The 20,507-nt window shown below is 37.8% G+C and overlaps 1 protein-coding gene across 5 annotated transcripts in view; it reads left to right on the top strand.

Annotated features, from left to right (window-relative positions):
- Window positions 1-20,507, top strand: part of SEMA3A (semaphorin 3A) — a 521,794-nt gene that overhangs the window by 463,163 nt on the left and 38,124 nt on the right. For all 5 annotated transcript variants that reach the window (XM_071803502.1, XM_071803499.1, XM_071803501.1 and 2 more), the window contains one exon: window positions 19,778-19,920. In XM_071803502.1, the coding sequence (XP_071659603.1) occupies window positions 19,778-19,920 (143 nt within the window). The remainder of the gene's footprint in view (window positions 1-19,777; window positions 19,921-20,507) is intronic.

Genomic DNA, 20,507 nt, shown 5'->3' with positions numbered 1-20,507 from the left:
TATCATCCAGATCTGATGTAAAAGTAGAACGACAGCGCACAGAGCGTAAGTCTTTGGATTTAAGTATGAACACAGAGTTCCTACAGAGATCACACAGTCACTTTTTGGAGATGCTCCACCTTTGAAAGAAGTTAAATGTTACTGGGAAGAGAGCTTTGAACTGTGCCCGGCCCAAGGGAAGGTGCTGACCAACAGCTCTTAAAGACTTTTAAAGATATTAAATACTCACAGGCTTTTAAAGGCATTTCATTTTGTGTAAATAATTAAACAGTCACCAAGCCAAATAAAGCAAGGGAGACTGATTCAATAGCCATGTAGTCGAGGCATTCATCTAGAAGGTAGGGAACAATACATCAGTCACTGTAGCAGTGTATATTTAATTATTGATACAGCATTGGCCAGATGTGACATGGAGACATTTGCAAAAACAGAGTAAAATATGTTGGTGTTCAGGAAAGTCATCTTGAATATAAAAAGCTGCAGTTCAGTGCCCCAGACTGAATCTTGTACTTTGTTATAAGCCATGTGTGTGCTCACCCTGGACATTATTGGCTCCTCTGGTAAGTGCATGGAGTTTCTCTGCACAAAGAGCTTTGACAGTCCTAGTTGGTCCCAGTGAGGGTCAAGCACAGTTTTGAACTCTTATAAAAAAAGAAACTTGAAATTGAAAATAACATCTCCTGAGCAGCTTTACTACAAGGAGAAAAGGCTTTGATGTTACATGTGTATCTTACACAGTCTTGCCTATAGGCAAAACCCACTTTTTCCTTTAAATGTATCATTACCTCTTATAGTCCAGAGCTATCAGAAGCTACTGTTCTTTCAAGAAAGCGTAGATCAGGTCCTGCTTCTATGAGCTACTTCAGCAATAAAAAAAGAGATGTGTAGGAGGCCTGAGCAGGTTGGAGCAGCTTCCCCTGGTACCAGAGAGTTCCCTGGTGAACTACAGGCAGCATTTGCTGAACACCATCCGCGGCAGCGTTCAGGCGAGGGCTGAGGGCATGGCTGGAGGCAAGAAGGCAGAAATGGCAGTGCAGTGCAGCAAAGCAAATGCTAAGCAATGCAAAAGCAGCGTACTGAAGGCAGTTTTCAAACTGGTGATTAGGGGAGCAGAAGGAAAGCTTGAAGCTGCTTTCATCTTCCCTGACTTGAACACGGAGGATCTGGCCTTAAATTGTTAACGTTTTTGTAAAATGAATAACCATAAATATTTATTTTAAAAGCAAAACAGAATTGAGCTACATAAGATTTGAAAGGAAATGAAATCACGAAAGTTGCATTAAGATAGTATTATGAATCTGGTTTGCACCCCAGAAAAGTGAGGAAGTACTGGTCTTGCTCACCCTTTTTACTAGACCTGGGGTTAAGAGAGACTGTCAGTCTGGATTTCCAGTCCTGGCTTGGAATTTCCTTGCTTTTTATGAGTTTAAACCAGCTCTATGATATTACTTTAGCATACTTTCCATGGCTTAATTTTTAAAGTGGGGTAGTAGCTGTGCTTAGTCCCCTGGGGTTATTGTCCTTGGTAATCTTTACTTTACGGTTACATAAACAGCTGAGAATTATAGAAGCTGAGCGACTGTTCAATAAAAAAGAAAATGCTCTCTTAAATTTCACAGGCTCCATCACAGGAAACATGGATTTGATACTCCCCTGGCATTTATACAGAACTTTAGCCATCACTTTATGTTGTTTCCACTTACGGCACTTTGTAGGATGTCCCAGCACTGGCAACATACTCTCATAATTTTGCATATATATGTATTGCACAGTAGAGGAATGTATGGCAAGAGAAAGACAAGATTGCAGTTAGTTTATAGGATTTTTACCTCTCCAGTAAAATGTATGAAATTGGTCAAGGTGTTGAAAAATTAGTGTTTGTTCTCTTGCAACTACCTTTGCTGAGATTCAGATGTGTTCGTTTGCTCCTATAATTTGTCTTTGGTCACCCACACTAAACCCTTTTTCCACATATACGTACTCACTAACGCCCCCTCTTCTGTGTAACTCCATTGTCCCTAAATGCATTCTTAATTTCCCACATCCCAGCTTACTTCCTACACATTTCCAATGCAGATATACAGAAGGCACTAAAATACATGCCACCAAAAGTAAGCAGATGTGGAAAACAGCTGATTTGCCAGCATAGGTAGAACCCAACCATCCTGGTACCTGGGGGTTATTTCATAAAGTACATCTGAGATATTCTTGGAGAACAGAGGTGATGAATGCTACAAATAAAATAAATCTCCAGCAAGGAAAGAGCTATTTAAATAAAGGACATTTAAAACAAAACAAAACAAAAAAAAAAACAACAGGCTATGAACTGCATATTAGTATGTTTAGTCTTCAAACTAGAAGCCCTAAACCATGGGGGGAATGAAATTAGAAAAAGCTGCTTTATAGAAGTAGTCAGTGAGGCAGCCTAGCTGGTTTTGAGAGGAATTTAGATAATGTTTTATGTGTTGTCATATAGCATGCTTGCCTGACATCGCAACGGACTAAGAAGTCTCTTCCGGGTCTGCATTCCCATAAGTTCACAAGGGCATATTTAAACAACCTTACCAGTGAAAACAGTGAGAGGGTTTTTTTGGTGTCTGTATTTTTGTTGTTGTTGTCCTCTTGTGGTGTGGTGTTTTGGTTTGGTTTGGTTTTGTTTTTCCCTGCAAGGATCTCTTGCTTTTAAAATATGCATTTCTATATTTGAAGCAAATTAGTCAGCTGATATCTCCTATCATGCAGGCTGTGGTGTGGACCAAGTCCCACACTTTCCCACTGCTGCTTATACTGGTGTGAACAACTCCAACCCTTGCAGGAGTAAAACATGTCCATATATGCAAGACTCATTTCTCACTCAATACACCCTCCCACCCCCATTCCCATTATCTTCATTGCTAAAAATAGTAATAAATAATTTCTCAGTGATAAATTCCATGTGTGACAAATGCTAATGTCACCTAACATATTGCTAGGATGTACTCAGAAACTATGGTGACGGTGGCATAATAATTTGAACAGAACGGCATACAATCTCAACTTACAGCGGTTTTTTTCTCCCTTAAGTCTGTAGATACAAATTTGAGAGACTGGATATGAATTTTAAATTATTTTTCTCATTGCAATCTAACAAGTCTCTTCTCTATATGTTTTTATTACAACTCATTCATTTTCTCTCAGAAGAAATGTAGAATTTCTGAATTCACAAAATAATCACTTCTTTCTTAATGTTATTACTTGACCTTTATACTGTCACTAACCTGAAATGGTTACAACTCAGGAAGCCGTAGGTCCGGCTGAATACTTGATAAGAAGATATAGTCATGTTTTTGAACCAGCTGACTCATCCTGTCTGATAACTGCTCCCTGTATCTTTTATACAAAATAAGAGAAGCATTTGATTCAGAAATCAAAGACCAAGTAGCAATCAGAGAATGTGCTTTACAGTTCCTCTGGATGTGAGGAAGATCATGCAGATGGTGAGTGAAGACAACCAGAAAAATTATGATCTCCCATCAAGTGGCTTGAATGAAATTACTTTAAATCTTTTGAGGAAATAGATCTTCTCTCTCTCTCTCTCTCCTCCCTCTTCCCCCAAAAAAATCTAGATTTAGGACATTTTCTTCATTAAATTTCAGTGCTGTGGATGAGATTTTGTTGCATTTAGGTATGAAAAATCAGTAAAAGTAGCCAGAGGGTAAGTTTTGAGGCTGGAGTGGAAAAAGTGGGTAGGAAAGATGAAGCAGAAGAGCACATACCGTGGTTGACTGCACATCTTGAGAACTTCCTGACACTCTGGAGAATGAGACCTGGGGAAAAAAGACTTGCATCAGTAAACATATTGGTCTGAGCTATAGCCACAATATGCTTGGGGAAGTTAGGATACAAATCAGTCTAATAACATCTGATTTAGGCTATGCATATGTTGCACGGTTAACCATGGGCTCATTTATGGGTTATATCTTAGTCAGTCTTACTATACACAGCAAAAAAAAATAATAGCTGGGAGTGTAGATTAGAAGCCATGCTTTGCTGAAATTCATACCGTCACTCACTTTATAGAGCATGTAAGATCAAAAATAATGGAAGAGCTCAGAGTGCTTTTTGCACTGTTTCCACTGGAGACCAGAAGAGTTTGATGCATGCTGTACAGCTTTAGGAAAGAACTTCCTAGCTCCCAAAACAAGTGCTGTGGGATATGACCCCAGTCCCAAACAGATCAGTGGAGAGTCTCTCTCTAAACAGAGACCTGGAAATGATTCCCAGCTTGGGGATCTCCACTCACTCACTTACACTGAATTGATCTATTGGTGAAGTGCCTCAGAACTGGTAAATCTTAGGCATTTTATGTCAGTGGTGAGTATGATACGAGGTCAATGACCCAGTAAATCCTGGTGAGCTTCATGATGGGGAGAGACCTGAGAGTGTAGCCCTTCCCATCATCTATGCTCTGACTTATCTTTGGAGGAAACTGGATTGAAGAGCCAGAACAAGCTCTGCTTAGATGCTAGATCTGGATAAATCAGTGCACTTGGCAGTACAGAGCAAATAAGGTGATCTCACTTGAGTGTTCAGGAACAAATTTGATGACCCAGGTGAGCTGGTGTTTTTAGACATAGCTTTAGATAAACAAATTTGAGTCTCATCTGCCACCATCTATCAGCTAGAGCTGTATAAATACCCATCTGCATGAGTACGCTTCAGGAGTCACATTCCGGATGCTGGAATTTAGCCTTCTCATACTGAATAATAAACACCAACAACTGTCTTATTATCAGTAGTCCCACTGATATTCTATGTTCACTAAAATGCTTTTTTCTTTTTTCTTTTTTTTTTTTTTTAAACCAGAAAGGATTACTTATTCATATGTATTTATTTCAATGGATAATTTGTAGACTCAGCAATGGGCAGCTTTGTAAACTGATGGTCTTTTCACATAAAGGTGACAAACTCGGTATATAACTTAAGTAGTGGTAGCTATGGCAATAAGCTGTACTAGAAAGCTTTGTTTAGCACTTTCAGTTAATATATGATTAAAAGGACCATATATATCTTTACATATATGTATAAATACAAACTCACTACCAACATGCATAGAAAGCCTCTCTTCTTGCCCTGGAGATTAATTTCAGTAGGGGAAAAAAAAGTAATTTGTCCAGCTCAGGTGTCATGTTTTGGTTCTAAACCTGAACTTTGCTTGGCTTTTGGTGTAGGCCACACTTTTAATTATACACCACAGGTTTCTTTATAATTATTGTTTTTAAAAAGATCCAAATCAGCTTAAGGAAAAGGACAGTTCAGATTAGGTGGCAGGGTGCCACGGACAAAGTCTATGCGTTATAGGCCCTGCAATTTCAAGTAGGTTTCCCATGATCTCTATGAGTGCACATCACAGCTCTGATGCTTGGAAAACAGTGACTTTTAGCTACCAAATTATGCCTCCTTTCCTGTTCACAAAAGTAACTAACCAGTTATTCAAGAAAAGTTAAGGAGAAATCTGCTTCTAGGGAATCACACAGCAGAATACTAATTGATTTCAACAAAGCAGGAGTGGGTCTGTTACAGCCCCCTTCGTTGGGATATGACATACATCTGAATTATTTTTTTTTTATGTTCTTGTGTTGGGTATTTTTTCCCTTCTGCTCTAGCCATCAACTTAATGAGTGTTGACCCTGTCAATACCAATTTCCTCTTCTCAGGCCACCATGTTCAGAGTTTGGTGGGCATTCAATAGAGATTTACTGTTGACTGGGTAATTTGAGTTCACGTGTGTGGTGAAAAATTAGTGAGGAGAATTACCCAGGAAAGTGGATGCCATGACAATGCATGTCACCATGGTGTGACCAGCTCTGCTGACATAGGTTTCAAAAGCTCTCCCCCTGTGAAAATGGGGCCTGTTTGCAAATTAATTAGTTTCTGGCAGCAGCTTGATTGTTGACCCAAAGTTTGTAGAGTGGAAAAACAATCAGATTAGTGTGTTCAATATAAAGGCCCAGCGCAGCACTCAAGTGCAGTTTGCCAAACTGTTGAAGCCGTGAATAGAGTGAAACAAATTCTTTTTTGAGAAGCCAAGGCAAAGGTTAAGTGTGATGTGACTAGAGCATGCTGGCTGCAGGGCAGCGGGGGGAGAATTAAAGGTTTCAACCACACAAAAATAGAGAGTGCTGAGCGAGTTGCATTGAATTTAATTAAATTCACAGCTTCAGATGCAAAAGTGTTTGGCAATGTTTTAGTCTGTGTTAAAGGGAGAAATAAGATGGCTTTGTTTTAAGTTTTCTTTGCACAGTCATGTGGGACACCAGGGACTGAGCCTCTAAAGGGTATTAGAGACACTTCCTGAACCTCCACACTGTTTCTAAGCACCTGCAGACTTTAGGGGGTTGTACCAGTTCCTCCGCCTCCCTGCCACACACTGACTCCCTTTATCTCTAATGATTCCATCCAAGCTTCCCATTCATCACCTCCAACATTTGGACAGGTTTCTTGCTAGTGCTGAGACTCACTGGCAAGCATATTAGAAATCAATCCTTGCAGACAGATAGACTTGCTAAAACTTGTTATTCAGGTAGTGAGACAGAAGTTAGATGCTAAAAAATACCACAGGTCAGATCTTTAGCTGATAATAAATGAGAATATCCCAAATGCAGCCAAGAAAGATCTACTGATTTTGATGCACGGCAGTGCTCAGCTCATTTCATTAGAATGATTTAATTCTTCAATGGCTGGGGTTTTTTTTATATAAATCTGCCCTTCAACATTCATTTGTGGCATTCGCTGTTATTTATGCCCTTATAGTATTTCCTTTGCATCAAACAACGTTATGCATTTTTAAATTTTTTTTTTTTCCCCACTATGGCAAATAAAAAGATGTAAAATGCCAACAAATGTGAAGGAGACCATATTCATGGGCAGTTGATAACAGCCTTCTCTTGAGCTGATGTCTTGGGCCTCTTGGCCTTGATCAGAATACCTGACAGAACAAGGGAAGTGGGAGGACAGAACTGCTGATCTGAATATAGGAAGGGCCCCACTACCACATCACCATCACCTCATCAAGTAACTGAGATGCCCAGCACGCCCAGCAGAGTTAATGATGTGAGGATACAGCTCCTTACACTGTTCCTACCTCTATCCCCCATTCCATAAAATTCCAACTGTTAGTCTGCAACCTATACAAACTATGTGATTTGTTCTTGGTAATGGGGCTGAACATAACCCCCTTTACACTAACATTCCTGAACCGTGAATTGCTTGTCCCAAAAGGCATTTAGTGTTGCTTGCAATTAACACAACTGATTGCTCAAAGCCAGCACCTGATGTGGCATGTAGCCAGCTGGAAACATAATTGGCTCCTTAGATGGAGGAACATCCACTTCAGAGTGGAGTAAACGATGACGGAATTATTAGTTCAAAGTAAGCCAGGTATTTGAATACCTGGTCTATACATTAAAATCTAGACACAGCTGAATTAAGTTGCAGACTCAAAGCTGCCCTTTCTCTCTGTCTCCATAGCTTCCCCTTCTCTTTGTTTGTGAAATTGTGTAAATTCCAGTCTGAATGCTTGTAAGGCTGAGTAATTACTTTTGTTCTTTGGGTTATTTAATTACAAATCTCAGTAGATGACAGGTCCTCTGCACTAAAGGAAGACATCACATTTGCACAGTTACAGAATCCCAACACAAATGTGTGTGGCAAATCAGTGACTGCAGATTTATTCATGCCCTCTGGGACCTGCACTGCCTTTTCAGCTTAGCATGCAATATGATTTAAATTACAGCTTGTGCAGAGCTGTGCCTTGGGATTACACTCCATGTTTCCAACTGTTTATAGTTCAGTGAGCTTTAACCTCTATGATTCTGAAAATTAAATAATGTCACGGCTGATATCAAACTGATGGCTGGAACTAGATTGCTAAATACTGTCTTGTATTAAAAGCCTATTTTTACAGCAAAGTGGAAACATCGATGCATTTAAAACACTGATAACACATTCAGGTAGCTCAAAAGCACAATTCGAAAGTCATACTAGCAAAGAATTGCAAAGCTAATATTAATCTCCATTCTCAAGGATATATTCTGACGTCTGGATTTAGCAGAGTTGTGGCTGTTGACTTTACTAGAGCAGGACTGGGCCTAGTGCGATACTTTGTGATTAGACATGCACAAAGAGCTTGTAAGATCAAGGAAATGTAGATAGATCATCTGTTGTATTTGAATTCAGATTTGTTAGTTCCTTACAGATTTTTTAGTTCCATTATTTCTGAAATACTATGATACATCAGATCTCACATCTTGAAGACCCTTTTGTGCTGTAACTGTAGGACGTCTGAATATTTCTGTAGCACTTGAATAGAGGAGGAAAGCACCTAGCTACAAAAATATTTATTATGGCATGAAATTTCCCGGCAGATCAGTTTTCAACTTTTTCAGGGTTTTAATTGATAAAAAATATTTTAGTGATTTTTCTTCACTTACTTCTTCAAGCCCAGTGTTTCTCAGATACGTACTGTTCCAGTCCCACTTGAGCCATTTCATTGGGTTCTTCCCCAGTTCCACCAGGCAACATCTGCAAAACAAAAGGGTGAAACAGATGTCACCACCAGCACCATTTAGCCTGTAGAGCCTTATTCATGACCCTGATATAAGGAAGAGAGAACAGGGAGAGGACAAATGGGAGAGACAAATGGATACTTATTTTTCACTTTTAAAGGTAGCATGTTTGACTAAATAACAGAGAAAATAAACAAAGAAGCCTCAAATACCTTATTCACAGAATCACAGTTCTCAGATGTTATGGACAGATAGAAAAAAAAAATAGCCTGACAAATAGTTCCTTCTTTCATGTCTTGAAGTTTTGACAGTGCAATAGATCCTGAACTCCCCATTTTGCTGCACCGCCAAAGTGGTAGTTCTTTTTCCCCTTGATCTTTACAGCACCCTATACTACTTATCTCAGGCTTCAATGCTTAGCTTTTAGGTTTCGAAGTGGTGTCAAAAGCATCCCATCCCTTGCTATTCCATTGGATTCTATGGCTTATATAAATCTATCCTCGCTGACTGTTAGATTTTCTTAACATGTAGACAGATGCTTTTGCATACTCTACAGTAAAAAAGACATAGTAAAGTTTGTGGTGACGTTTAGGATGTGTCAAGTTATACAGTTATTCACTGGCTAACAATTGATAGTCAGAAGCAGTAATTGCCTCAGATGATGTGACAGTGTACAGATAAATGAATATATTATGGAAATGTTGTCTGAAAGTTTCCATATCCAAAAGACTGTTGAGGGTAACCCACCAAAACTGAACTCCCAGCTGACATGTCTTTTTTAGTTCTTTTCCCCCTCACTTCTCAGATCCATATCACTGGTGGCTATAGGCTGAATGTTTCACATGTTGGGAAGGTGAGACATCCTGTAGTATTATCAGGGAAAATTACCTCTGTAAAAGGCAAAGGTTAAACCATAAATCTTTAAGACCACTGTCTCTTGTACAACATCCAGCAGAATTTGATTTTCCTGAGCACTTAGGCCTGCCACAGGCATACTAAGTAAATGAGGACAAAATAATTCCCTTTCTGATTTACTTCTTCAAGAGGCTGGCCTGTGGTTTTGTAAAATTCCTGGATTATGGAAAAGAGTATTTTTAACATATGTTTATATATATATATATATAAATTTCATTTCCTTTTGGTAGGTTTGTAAAGATTTCTGTTCAGGTAAGTGCAGCAAGATTTGTTAGAAGATTTTACAAGATGAGTTGGTATAAGAAAAAAAAACAGATAACATTTCAGCAACAGAAATTTTTTTACAGATAATTGTTCAGAATAACAGAAGAAAAGTTATTTTAAAGACTGGATTACATATATTTCCCATTCACTCCACAGCTTTTATGAAATCATTCCATGATAATACATTGTGAATATGGTCATATATTCAAGGATTGGTGTTTATTGATTATTTTACTGCTGTTTGAGCAAAATTCAATACCCTTATAAATAGCAAAAAATGTTTCACTGATGTCATATTTCCTGAGCTCTACAATAACATTTGACTCATTGTAAAATCTGACAGTCAAGGGGCACAGCTCTCTTCACTTACCCATTGGTCTCTGTTTCCTATTCTCCTTTTTCTCTAAAGGAACTTCCACTAAAGACAGAAAAACCTCCATGAGACAGAAAGGTGCAAAACCTTCTTATGAGATATTTTACATGGACTAGTAAGACATCAGCTTTTTTCACAAGACTGTGTGAATAGGTTGTCATTATTAATACTCAGTTCTGCTCCATATTTGACATACTTTCAGCTTTTTTTTTTGCAGACCTGTCAGTAGAAAGCATTTTTTAAAAAATATTCCATGGTTTCCCATTTATTACAGGACCTATATTTTTAAGTGCATCTCATTCGTTTATTACATTTTAAATACTTTGACTAAACTTTCTGCTAATTATTCTCCCTGCTGTTAGGTATTACAAGCACACATGCTGCAAATTCCTCCCTCACTGCTTTTAAAAAATGATAAAATTTTGAGTCTGATACAATGTTACTCCAAGAAGGTCATAGTTCTTCAAAGTCACAGCAATTATATCAAATATTTCTGAAATACTGTCAGTGAATTAAAAAAAAAAAAACAACATAAAAAGAGTTTTTGCTTGTATGAAATAAAAGTACATACATACCAATTAAACAGAGTTTGAAGAGAACAACTTCCTGACAGAGCAAAGACTTTTCTATTGGTTTTCGTCACACCTGTGCTATCAAATAATTTATCTTTTCTTTTTTCTTGTTTTAATGAGCAGAACTAACTTTCACATCATCCATAAACTAGCACATTATTTCAACTGAGTACAGATCCTGTTAATACCTTACATTGACTGAAGATAAATTAAGTTGGAATCACGTATTATGCTCACATGACTACTGAAAGAGGTTGTCATAACTGATGCTATCACACTGAATACCTCAGGTTGTGCTGAGGGGTTTTGCTTCAGCTTACAGATGCCTTACTGCATTTTGTGTTGCTGTGCTACACTGACAGATCAGTTAAAACCAGTCAGTCACCCAACCCTTTTCAGGCTTTGCTGCCATCCCTGATTATTCTTACTTTAATGGATTTTGTGTCAAGTTGCTTTACACTAGCTGTAAAAGTTAATTATAACAACAAAGGCCTTTTCATAGTTTGACAAAATGACTTCAGTTTTGTAGCCAAATCTAAAGGATTTAACAAAAAAAATTAAATTACAGGAGATTAGGTAGTTTAGGAAATTGCTACAGGAGTGTTGTCTGCTGGATCACTCCTTGGGAACTGTTTCAGGCTGATGATCATTTCCCAACAAATGATAATACGTCACTGAGAACTGAGGTGATGGCAGAGTCCTGTCCAGATTTTTGACATGATGTCTGGGAGGACATTGTTTTTACAGCTACACAACCTCTTCCACAAACTACAAATTGAACCTGGCAGAACAAAATTTATGAGTTTTTCTTCCTATTTTCAAAATAGATGATTTTTGACACAAAGGTCATATTTGTTCACATTGTAAGAGGAAAAAAAAAAAGTAACGTGTGGACAAATGGTTCTGCTGGAGACAGAGTTGTGCACTGCATGGAGCTGATAGAGAAATCTTAAAAGTTTAGGTCTCAAGAGGTATAAGTAGGCTGAAGACATACTTGTCAAGCCACTGTTGTTCTGTTCGGGGTTTCTTGCCTTTGCATTTGTACTACTGAAGGCTGTCCCACTTTCCCATTAGTGAAATGCATTTCCCTTGTTAATCCCCAGCTATCCTTCACACTGAGCCAGGGACTTGTCTCCTGCAAGGTGTGATGTCAGGAGGTTTGCTGATGATGTTACTGCCCATGCTCTCTCTGCCTTCAGGACACTTTCTTGTATCCCCTAATTTTGTAGTTGCAAAGAAGAAGAATATTCCATCCAGTCATAACCACACATCTCTCAGCATTTGGGAAGACCTGAGAATAATCACATTAGTGGAGAGGAACAGGTTTGGTCTATGAGTTTTGGGTCATCTACCATAAACTGCTTGAACATGTCCAGGGACTTGTGCTCCACCTATGAATTTTCGGAACTTAAATAAGGCAGGCCTGTAGCATGGCTCTGATTGCCAAAAGTGCCTAAAATCCTATTTCAGAAACATCTTTTGTTTTCAGTGCCTCTGTGCTCCACTTCCTCCCCTAATACACCACTTTTTAACGTAAAGATGGTGATATTTAGTTTTTGTCACTCATCCAGAGCTCTGAAGAGGTACGTTACACAGTTAAGGCACAGACTTTCCAGTGTTTTTATTTCCAAGCATCAATGTCAAAGACTTCAGATAAATGACTGAGAGAGGAAGAAACAGACTCTTAGCTGGACCTCTCATTAGTTTTTTCAGCAGAGAGGTTAAGAAATACAGAAAATTGAGATTAAAGTATTCCTAAATGTAGGTAATATGCTGCAAGCCTTACTTTCTGTTCTGCAAAGGACACTGTTTTTTTCAGTTGTCCAATTATTCTCTCTGAGGGACAAGTAAATTAGTTTAAAATTAATTGTGTTGATAGATATACAACACCTTAAAACATAGTCAGCAACGGAAAAGAGGTGTTAATTTTGGTTGTTGTTCTGTAAAGAGATAATAATCACCTCTTTTAAATTAAATAGGGTGGATAGATCATAAGCATTGTTTTGTGAGAAATCTAATTTATGTTGAGAATTAAGCTATAATTTTACTGAACTTTTGTATTCACTTTTCTTCACCATATAATTAGTCTTTACAGGGAATCAAAACTATTGTTGTCTCTTTAGAACAAAGGCTTCAGAAACTGATAATTGCATCAGAGATCAACTTTTTCTTCTTTCTCCTTCCTGTGTGAGCCTAAATGTTACTCCCAGGAAATATTCATACTGAATGCTGCCTCTAAGGCAGAGGAAGAGATCTGAGTAGTGGCACTGCCTGGAGATTTAAGCCTTGGCTGGTACTCAGAGGCTCATTTATGCTACTTTAAAGGTGTTAAGTGCCACAGACTGAGGTTGTGCTCCCCTTGGGGTCCCTTGGTCTGGTGGCCCTGGGGTGTTGCAACCCCACCAGGCCCTTCTCCTTAAAGCTATCCAGCCAGCATGGAGCTCATATGTCTTAGTTTATTGTTAATTCTCCCAGCTACACTTGCCCTTCTTTGCTTCGGCCCCAACTATTAATCTCTAATTCCTTAAAAAAGACTCCCACTTAATTCAGATTTAACATCTCTCACATTGTGAATGAGCCACTGGTGACACTCAAGGTCAAAGCACTAAAAAGCCACAACAGCTGGATTCCTCTTGCTGTAAGAGTAGCACAGAGATGTGGAGGAATTTACACTTGTAAAAGGTTTGTGCATCTTTTCTTATGTGTGTCTTTTTGCTTGTTATGTTGCTATCGCATCCATGTATTGAAGATGGTGGAAGAGTGATAAGTTAATATTATTTCAAATACCTTTGATCCTTGAAAATCTGTAATCTCTTTATGTCACAAGAAAATTCATACAAGTCACCACTGAAACAGAAGAGACAAATTCTGCAGAGGAATTTTTTTTTTTTTTCTTAATTCTGCAAGGAGTTTTGAATCAGAAAAAAAAAATAAAGAATATGTGCACCCATATTATAATCTATGTCACCAAAAATAGTTTTACTGGTCTTTGAAAAAATAAAAGAAAAAAAATATGATATGGCTTCTAAGAAGGAGAAACTGTCGTAGCTAACACAAGGTTTTAAGATCATCGTTCCTCAGCATCAGTCTGGTTTGACTCAAAGACAAACCAATTGATAAATACCATTAGCCTTTAAAACTCTTTCTGATGAGAATTTCCATTGAAGCATCAATGAGTGACCATAGTGTTTTTACCCTGTGATAACTGCAAACATCTCAATCTTGCATGGCCTGTGTGCCACACATCCAGCTTCACCTACCCATGGCTTTGAAAGCAGTGTCTTTAAATCACATCTCTACTCTGTGGTCTGTCCCTGGTACTACCTTCCATGTCAGCAACTGACAGGAGTTGCCACAAAACCCTCATATTAGCTCCATGATAGCCACAAGTTGCCCCTTGTGCAAAGACGATTCATTCTGATGCCATCCATGTTGCTGAGGAGCTTCACCATAACAGTGAATCCCCCATAGCTCCACTGTGTTTCCTGAGTCGTCGACAACAAGAAGGATGTTAAAGTTGAATTAAAATGAAGGGACTTTGGAAGAGCACCACTAAATGTAAACTACATTCAAGTATGTACAACCGCAAACCAACTTAGCCCTCTCATCACTGTATATGAAAAGCCCTCTCCTCTGGTGACCTTGCCAAGTGTGGCCATGGCAGACGGCTCCACTGTGCACATTTGTGACTTGTGCTGCAAGTCCCCCCCCCGCCCCACTCTGCGGGTGACAGAGCTCGCTGTGATTGCACATTCAGATTTTCTGAGGACACTGCTTGCTTCTCTGTGTTGGGTCTCAGTAGACGGCACTGTTCGTAATTATGAAGTCCCGAGTAGCTGTCTATTTTTGTTGTTGTTGTTAAATTTTTAATTTCAGCTTCCCTGGTCTTGTTCATCTCCTCAGGGCTTCAGTCACCCTCCAGTACTTTTCATTAAATTATAGCAATTGCAGTTTTACTGAGCGTAAAATTTCCCTAGTTTCTTAGAATTTTCTTGCTGTGGACTGATAAATTAGTCATTTTGACCATAAATATACAATAATAGGGGCATCCAGTTCAAACTCTTTACAAAATATTTCCTGAGAGAACTGCCCTTTGGCTCCTGTCAGATGATGAAGAGATGACCCCAGCTTCTGTTCCCTCAGCTTACTCAGTCTTGACAGCTAAAGGTAATTTCTGTGCCTTCGAGTTTATAGATCTTCATTAAAATGCTAATACAATTCAGTTAGAAATCCAATTTCTGATTTTTATTGTTTCTTGCTATTGGAGGGGGTGAGTCTGTGTGCGGCTCTTGCCACTAAAGAGTAACATTTTTAAAAGAACCAATGCAGATTGATTTTCCTCTGCTTTTTCTCAACCTGAAGTGCTGAGACAAGCAAAACATGTTTCCATTACTTAACTAAGCAAACAATGGCATATAAATCATAGAGGCAGCTGGACCAAGGTGTCGTTTTCATAAAGAGCCAGATTTCTCATGAAGGACAGTTTAATGGGCTGCTGCCAGTGAAATGTCTGCAGAGCTGGTAATTGCAGAAGGGCACACAGAAAGCGGCGCTAGAAAGGTGTCGTGTGGGAGCTGAGAAGTAGCCCCACAGCCAAGACAACTTGAAAAAGGAGACTGAGAAAGGTGTGCGCTTTAATAATTTGCTTCTTGAGGCTGACTGTTTTCAATAAAAATCTAAGTTTTTATTTTTAGCTTGTTCACATTGGCTGCAAGATCAGAGAAGTGTTTTTAGCTGTAATTTTATTTTGATCATGTTTATGCTGTGGCTTTGTTTCTCCTTTGATCATGCTTAAACATGTTTCAGACATGTTTGTTTGATGTATACTGTTTTTAAAGCATTTCACATTGTCTGCTGGTGTTTTTTTTTTTTAAAGCAATGAATCATTGCAAAATAGTTGCCATCAAATTATTTCTTAAATTTATTTTCTCAAAATACACTTTCTAGACATTTAGCCAATGGCAGAGTGCATTTAAACAAGGAAGTGTTGCATTGTTGTAACAGCATTTCTGAGCGCCTGACAGATTGGAGACAGTTTTAGGGTCTCTGAATACCCAATAATTCATACACAGAAATGTGAAGTCATACTATCTATCCAAAACAGCAGCAGTGCACCGACTTTTACAATTGTCACCAGTGGTTTTGGATCAAAGTCCCACTTTCCATTCAGTAAACTTGCTTGAATTTCATTCCAGTGTTTCTTTTGTGGCTGTGTTGAATGTATGAAATAGGTCAACCCTGACTGAATTATTTTAAACTTCCCATGGGGACTCCTTGATACCAAAACTGTTTAATTTTGCAGGGTAAGTCAGGGCAGTCTCGATACTTGAATATACACATTCATGGATGACATTCATTCTCCTGCTGCACGGGTGAGCAATTAGGAGAGTCAAGGAGAAGTCCCTCATCTGTGGACAACATCTCCCTTTTCTTCCTCAAAGAAGAGCAATACAAAAGTGCTGCATAGTCCATGGAGAATGCTATGTTGCGTGACTGTTGGCCATCTGGCTGATTGATTCATCATGACCCTAAACAGTTAGATGTAAACATTGACTGAAGCCCCGGAGTTAAATGCAAGTGTGCATCAAACCTCCAGCAAGTCGAACAGCTCCTCTCCTAATGAAAAAATAAAGAACACACTACAGATCACTAGTCTACACCACTCACTTCATAGCTTTATAACCTATGAAATTCTCAATCACATTTCTCTCTTTCACTCCACACATATAACCATGTAGTTGCTTTTATTATATTTGTATTCATTCTGAACAGAAAGTAATCTATATCTGTGCATAACAGAACACATGTAGCCTGTTCTTCCTTTATTTGCTTCATTGCAGAGACATAAATCTGTTATATGGAAGAGGTGGGGAAATAACCAAACACTACCAGGTAACAAGAGCAAAGGCCCTATAACATGAAGAACCACTCTTTTATTGACTAAAACATATCGATTTAAGCAAATGCTGAAACAGCCTGAGATTTGCTCAGTAAGAAACACCAGGGTTTTTCAACAAAAACTGTTCCATGATGTACAACGGATGTGTTCAAACGTGAGGCTGTGTCACCACTTTATTTTCAGGGATGTAGTTAGGATTATTAATCACTAATTGAAAATCTGAATTCATCCCAGATGAGCACTATACAAAGCACATTCACATGCGCTCTGGCTATGGCATTAGTTGTATCCACCTTCCTCACACCCCTCTTCTCTACTACCACTCTGACAGAATTATTTGAAATATATATTTTCTACTACTTAAACTATTTTTCTGTCATTCCTGTATCAGTTCTGCTTTAATACTAGACCCTTACTGTTTCAAAGTTCACTTGAAAATTATGGGAGGGAAAGAAAAGAATAATAGTATGCTAACCGAGGGCAAGTTTATATAACCCGTACTATAACAGCAATATTATTGACTCAAATGGGACTCCCCAAAGTATCTTCATAGGCCAATGTAAAATTAGATTTTTGATGCCTGATAATATAGTGGCTTATTTTAGAATTTGATATCTTGTGATTTACAAAACCCATTGCATAGAAACAAATCATTCAACCATTTGGGAATGTATTTAGGTTTTGGTTGAATGATTTTTTTTGCCCTTTCCATTAAGACCTTCAGATTACAAAAACAGTGTATTCAAACAAGAAGATCTCCAGATCCAGTAGCCCAGAAAAATATGTCTACTAAAAGGTATCCTCTTTCTCTGATAGATCATTCAACAGGCTGTGATGCAGAAACTTTCAAGCTGTATGAAAGCTGTTGCATTCAAAGTCCTGGTAGATCACATATAACCAATATTATCCATGATACAATATAATATAGGTATTATATATCTTGGGCCTCATGCCAGTGTAACTTGAAGGCTATTAAATGCATGCTAGAAAGAAGGGAAGATCATTTAGTATCTTAAATTACTGTGGGTTGGGGTGGAGGGCTTAAGCTGCTTACAGATTTTTGATGTTTTCAGGTGTCTAAAAAGGTTTATTTTAATAAACAACAGGTAATAGAAAGATTGTTCCACAGATATCTGTTCTGTGGCCTGTGTTGTTCAACATGCTCATAAATAACCTGAAAAAGTGGTTGAGCAGGAGGATGAGAAAAATTTTCACATGATACTAAGTTATTCAGCATAGAGAGACAAAGGAAGATTGTGAAGAATTACAAAAGGATCTTATGCAACTGGGTAGCTAAGCAATCAAATGACAAATTAAATTATTCTTGATGAATGATGTAGTGATAAGCCACGGGGAAAACCATGAGGAAAACTTGCCTATCATCTTCACATATAAAATGATGGGCTTTGGACTGAGCATTACCGCTGAAGAGTGAGGTTCTGGGGTTATGGAACTTAAAGTTCCATGAAAATTTCAGATTACTTCTTAGGAACTGTCAAATCCAAATTAAATATTAGGAATTAATAGAGAAAGAACAGAATTCCACAAAGAGCATTGCTATAGCCTTTATCTAAGTGCACAACTCATCCACATCTTGAACAGTGTGGGTAGTTGCAATACAGGAATTAAGAGGCACCAAATGAAGTTAGTAAGATCGATGTTCAAAACATGCAATCAGAAATAGGTTTTAATTCATTAGACTGAGTACATGAGGAACAAGTTCCAAAAGGACACTGTGAGTGCTGGAAATTTGCATGGGTTCAAGTCTAGAGAGATAACTGGATGAAAAATCTATGGAGAGTTATTAAGTACATAGGAAGCAACCAAGCTCAGGGAATCAGCTTCACTGAAGATGGTTGAAGAAAGGGAGGTTGTTCTGGGAGAGTAGTATTTGTACTAACCATATTGTTCCTTTGTTCCAGATAATTACTCCTGAAGTCTGTATATTGATCTAAGTAGGCCTTGGTCTAAGCCAGTATGTACCGTGCACACACACACAGAGTACATGAGAATATATATATAGAGATACACAAAATTACATTGCTTACAAACACTACCATCCTTAATAAGGCCGTGCGTTTCACACGACAGCTAGTGCAAACTCGCAAAACAAAGTACAGTTCATTATTCCCATGACTATATAACAATAAATGTACACAGAAAATATGTTAATGCATGACACTAAAATAGCATATAATTTCACATAGGAACAGGACTCTGAGTAGTTAAATATAGTTTTCAGTTAATTATCCCAGCAGGATGTAAAATGGTTATAAAACAGATTGGTAAATCTGTTGGATGTGCCTTCTTTTTCCAAATATAGGGAAAGACACCAGCTGATGTATCTCTGTAAAATACAGTGATGAGCCAGATTCACCACTGGTATGAATGTACTCTTATGATTTCTGTAAACTTCTCTCCCAAAACTTCTCTCCACCATTTTTACATAACCAACCAGTATGTCTGTATTTTATGTATTTTCATTTTTTGATGTATCTTCTTTATCACCAAACAATGTTGTCACTCTGTCAAGAAATAAAGATATTATATTAAATAAACACAAAAGAACTAAAATAATGTTAAGACACAACATTTCAATAACCTTAGTAGAAATTCACACATGCAGTCCACTTCTCAAAATGAGACAAAAATGTTGGGGTTTAGGGCATCATAATGTGGAAGTAGACAACATCAATCAAAGCTGTATTTTTAAACTTTTTTTACAGTAATGCATTAATACCTCTCTAGATGTAAAATACTTTATATATTCATTATTGCTAAAGCTAGGAAGATTACATTTGTCTCAATCATTCTCTCATTTTATGTGTGACACATACAGAAAGATTATTAACTTAATGTCAAAACATCCAAAGAAACAAAAAAAATGTCAGCAATAAATACATGGAATTAAGAAGCCATTCTGTATTTTTATACAACCATTTGTAAAGAGCTTTCGTGAATATTTAATTATTTCAGTAATGAAATTAAGATCTGTTAATTAAATATCTGTAGTAAATATGTATTAAAAGTAAGAAAAATGTAAATATCTGTCATATGCTAATGGATGACTATGTATCTAACATAGATATATTCACCATTTGTTGCAAAGATTGATTCTTGGGAAACAAAATCACAACTAATTTCTATAAGGAAGGCAAGTGATTCAATTCATTGAGTAATAACATGCCCAATGGCATTGTTTTCTCAGATCCTAGATTCATTAGTGCTCACCTGATACCAGAGAGTGACAATCCAGAAGATGACAAAATCTATTTCTTCTTCCGTGAAAATGCAATTGATGGAGAGCATACTGGGAAAGCCACTCATGCCAGAATAGGGCAGATCTGTAAGGTAAAATGGTGACTTCTTCCTGTGAGATTGAATGTGCTTGTAGGATGCTCTGTGAGTGATTTTAGAAACTGCATTTTCTTGCCTGTAAACTATTCAATGTTAATTCTGGCATTGCATTAAAGCAGAGATCCCAAGTGAAAAATAGTTAGGGGTTAACACACCCACAGATATACTATTCAGTTCTCTCTTTGGGGACGTTTCACAAACTATCATATTTTGTTTAAGAAGTCGTAGGCATCTTCTGAGGCTTAGAATGTGCCTGCACAAGAGAGAATCTTTTACAGGAAATGTGATACTTCCAGGTAGGCCAAAACGATTTGAATTATTTACTTTTTAAAGGAATGTTAATACCTTTCCATTCCCACTTTAGTGTAAGTCTTTAAAAAAGAGTTATAGGAAGATTTAATGAAGCAGTTTTTTAAGCTCAGTTGTAGAAACGGGCAACCATTCAGAAGACCCTTAATGGCTGCAGATTGAATCATTCGTCCACACTGATAAATGTCCAAATATTTTTCTGACAGACTTAAAAAGATTTATACAAGTAAAATGGTATTAATAAATTTTGTAGCTTTGGCAACTGTGATGTT

Source organism: Patagioenas fasciata, chromosome 1, assembly GCF_037038585.1.
Source record: "Patagioenas fasciata isolate bPatFas1 chromosome 1, bPatFas1.hap1, whole genome shotgun sequence".
Taxonomy (NCBI): Eukaryota; Metazoa; Chordata; class Aves; order Columbiformes; family Columbidae; genus Patagioenas; species Patagioenas fasciata.
Note: the sequence above shows the minus strand (reverse complement) of the source record. Positions and strands in the feature narration are given on the sequence as shown.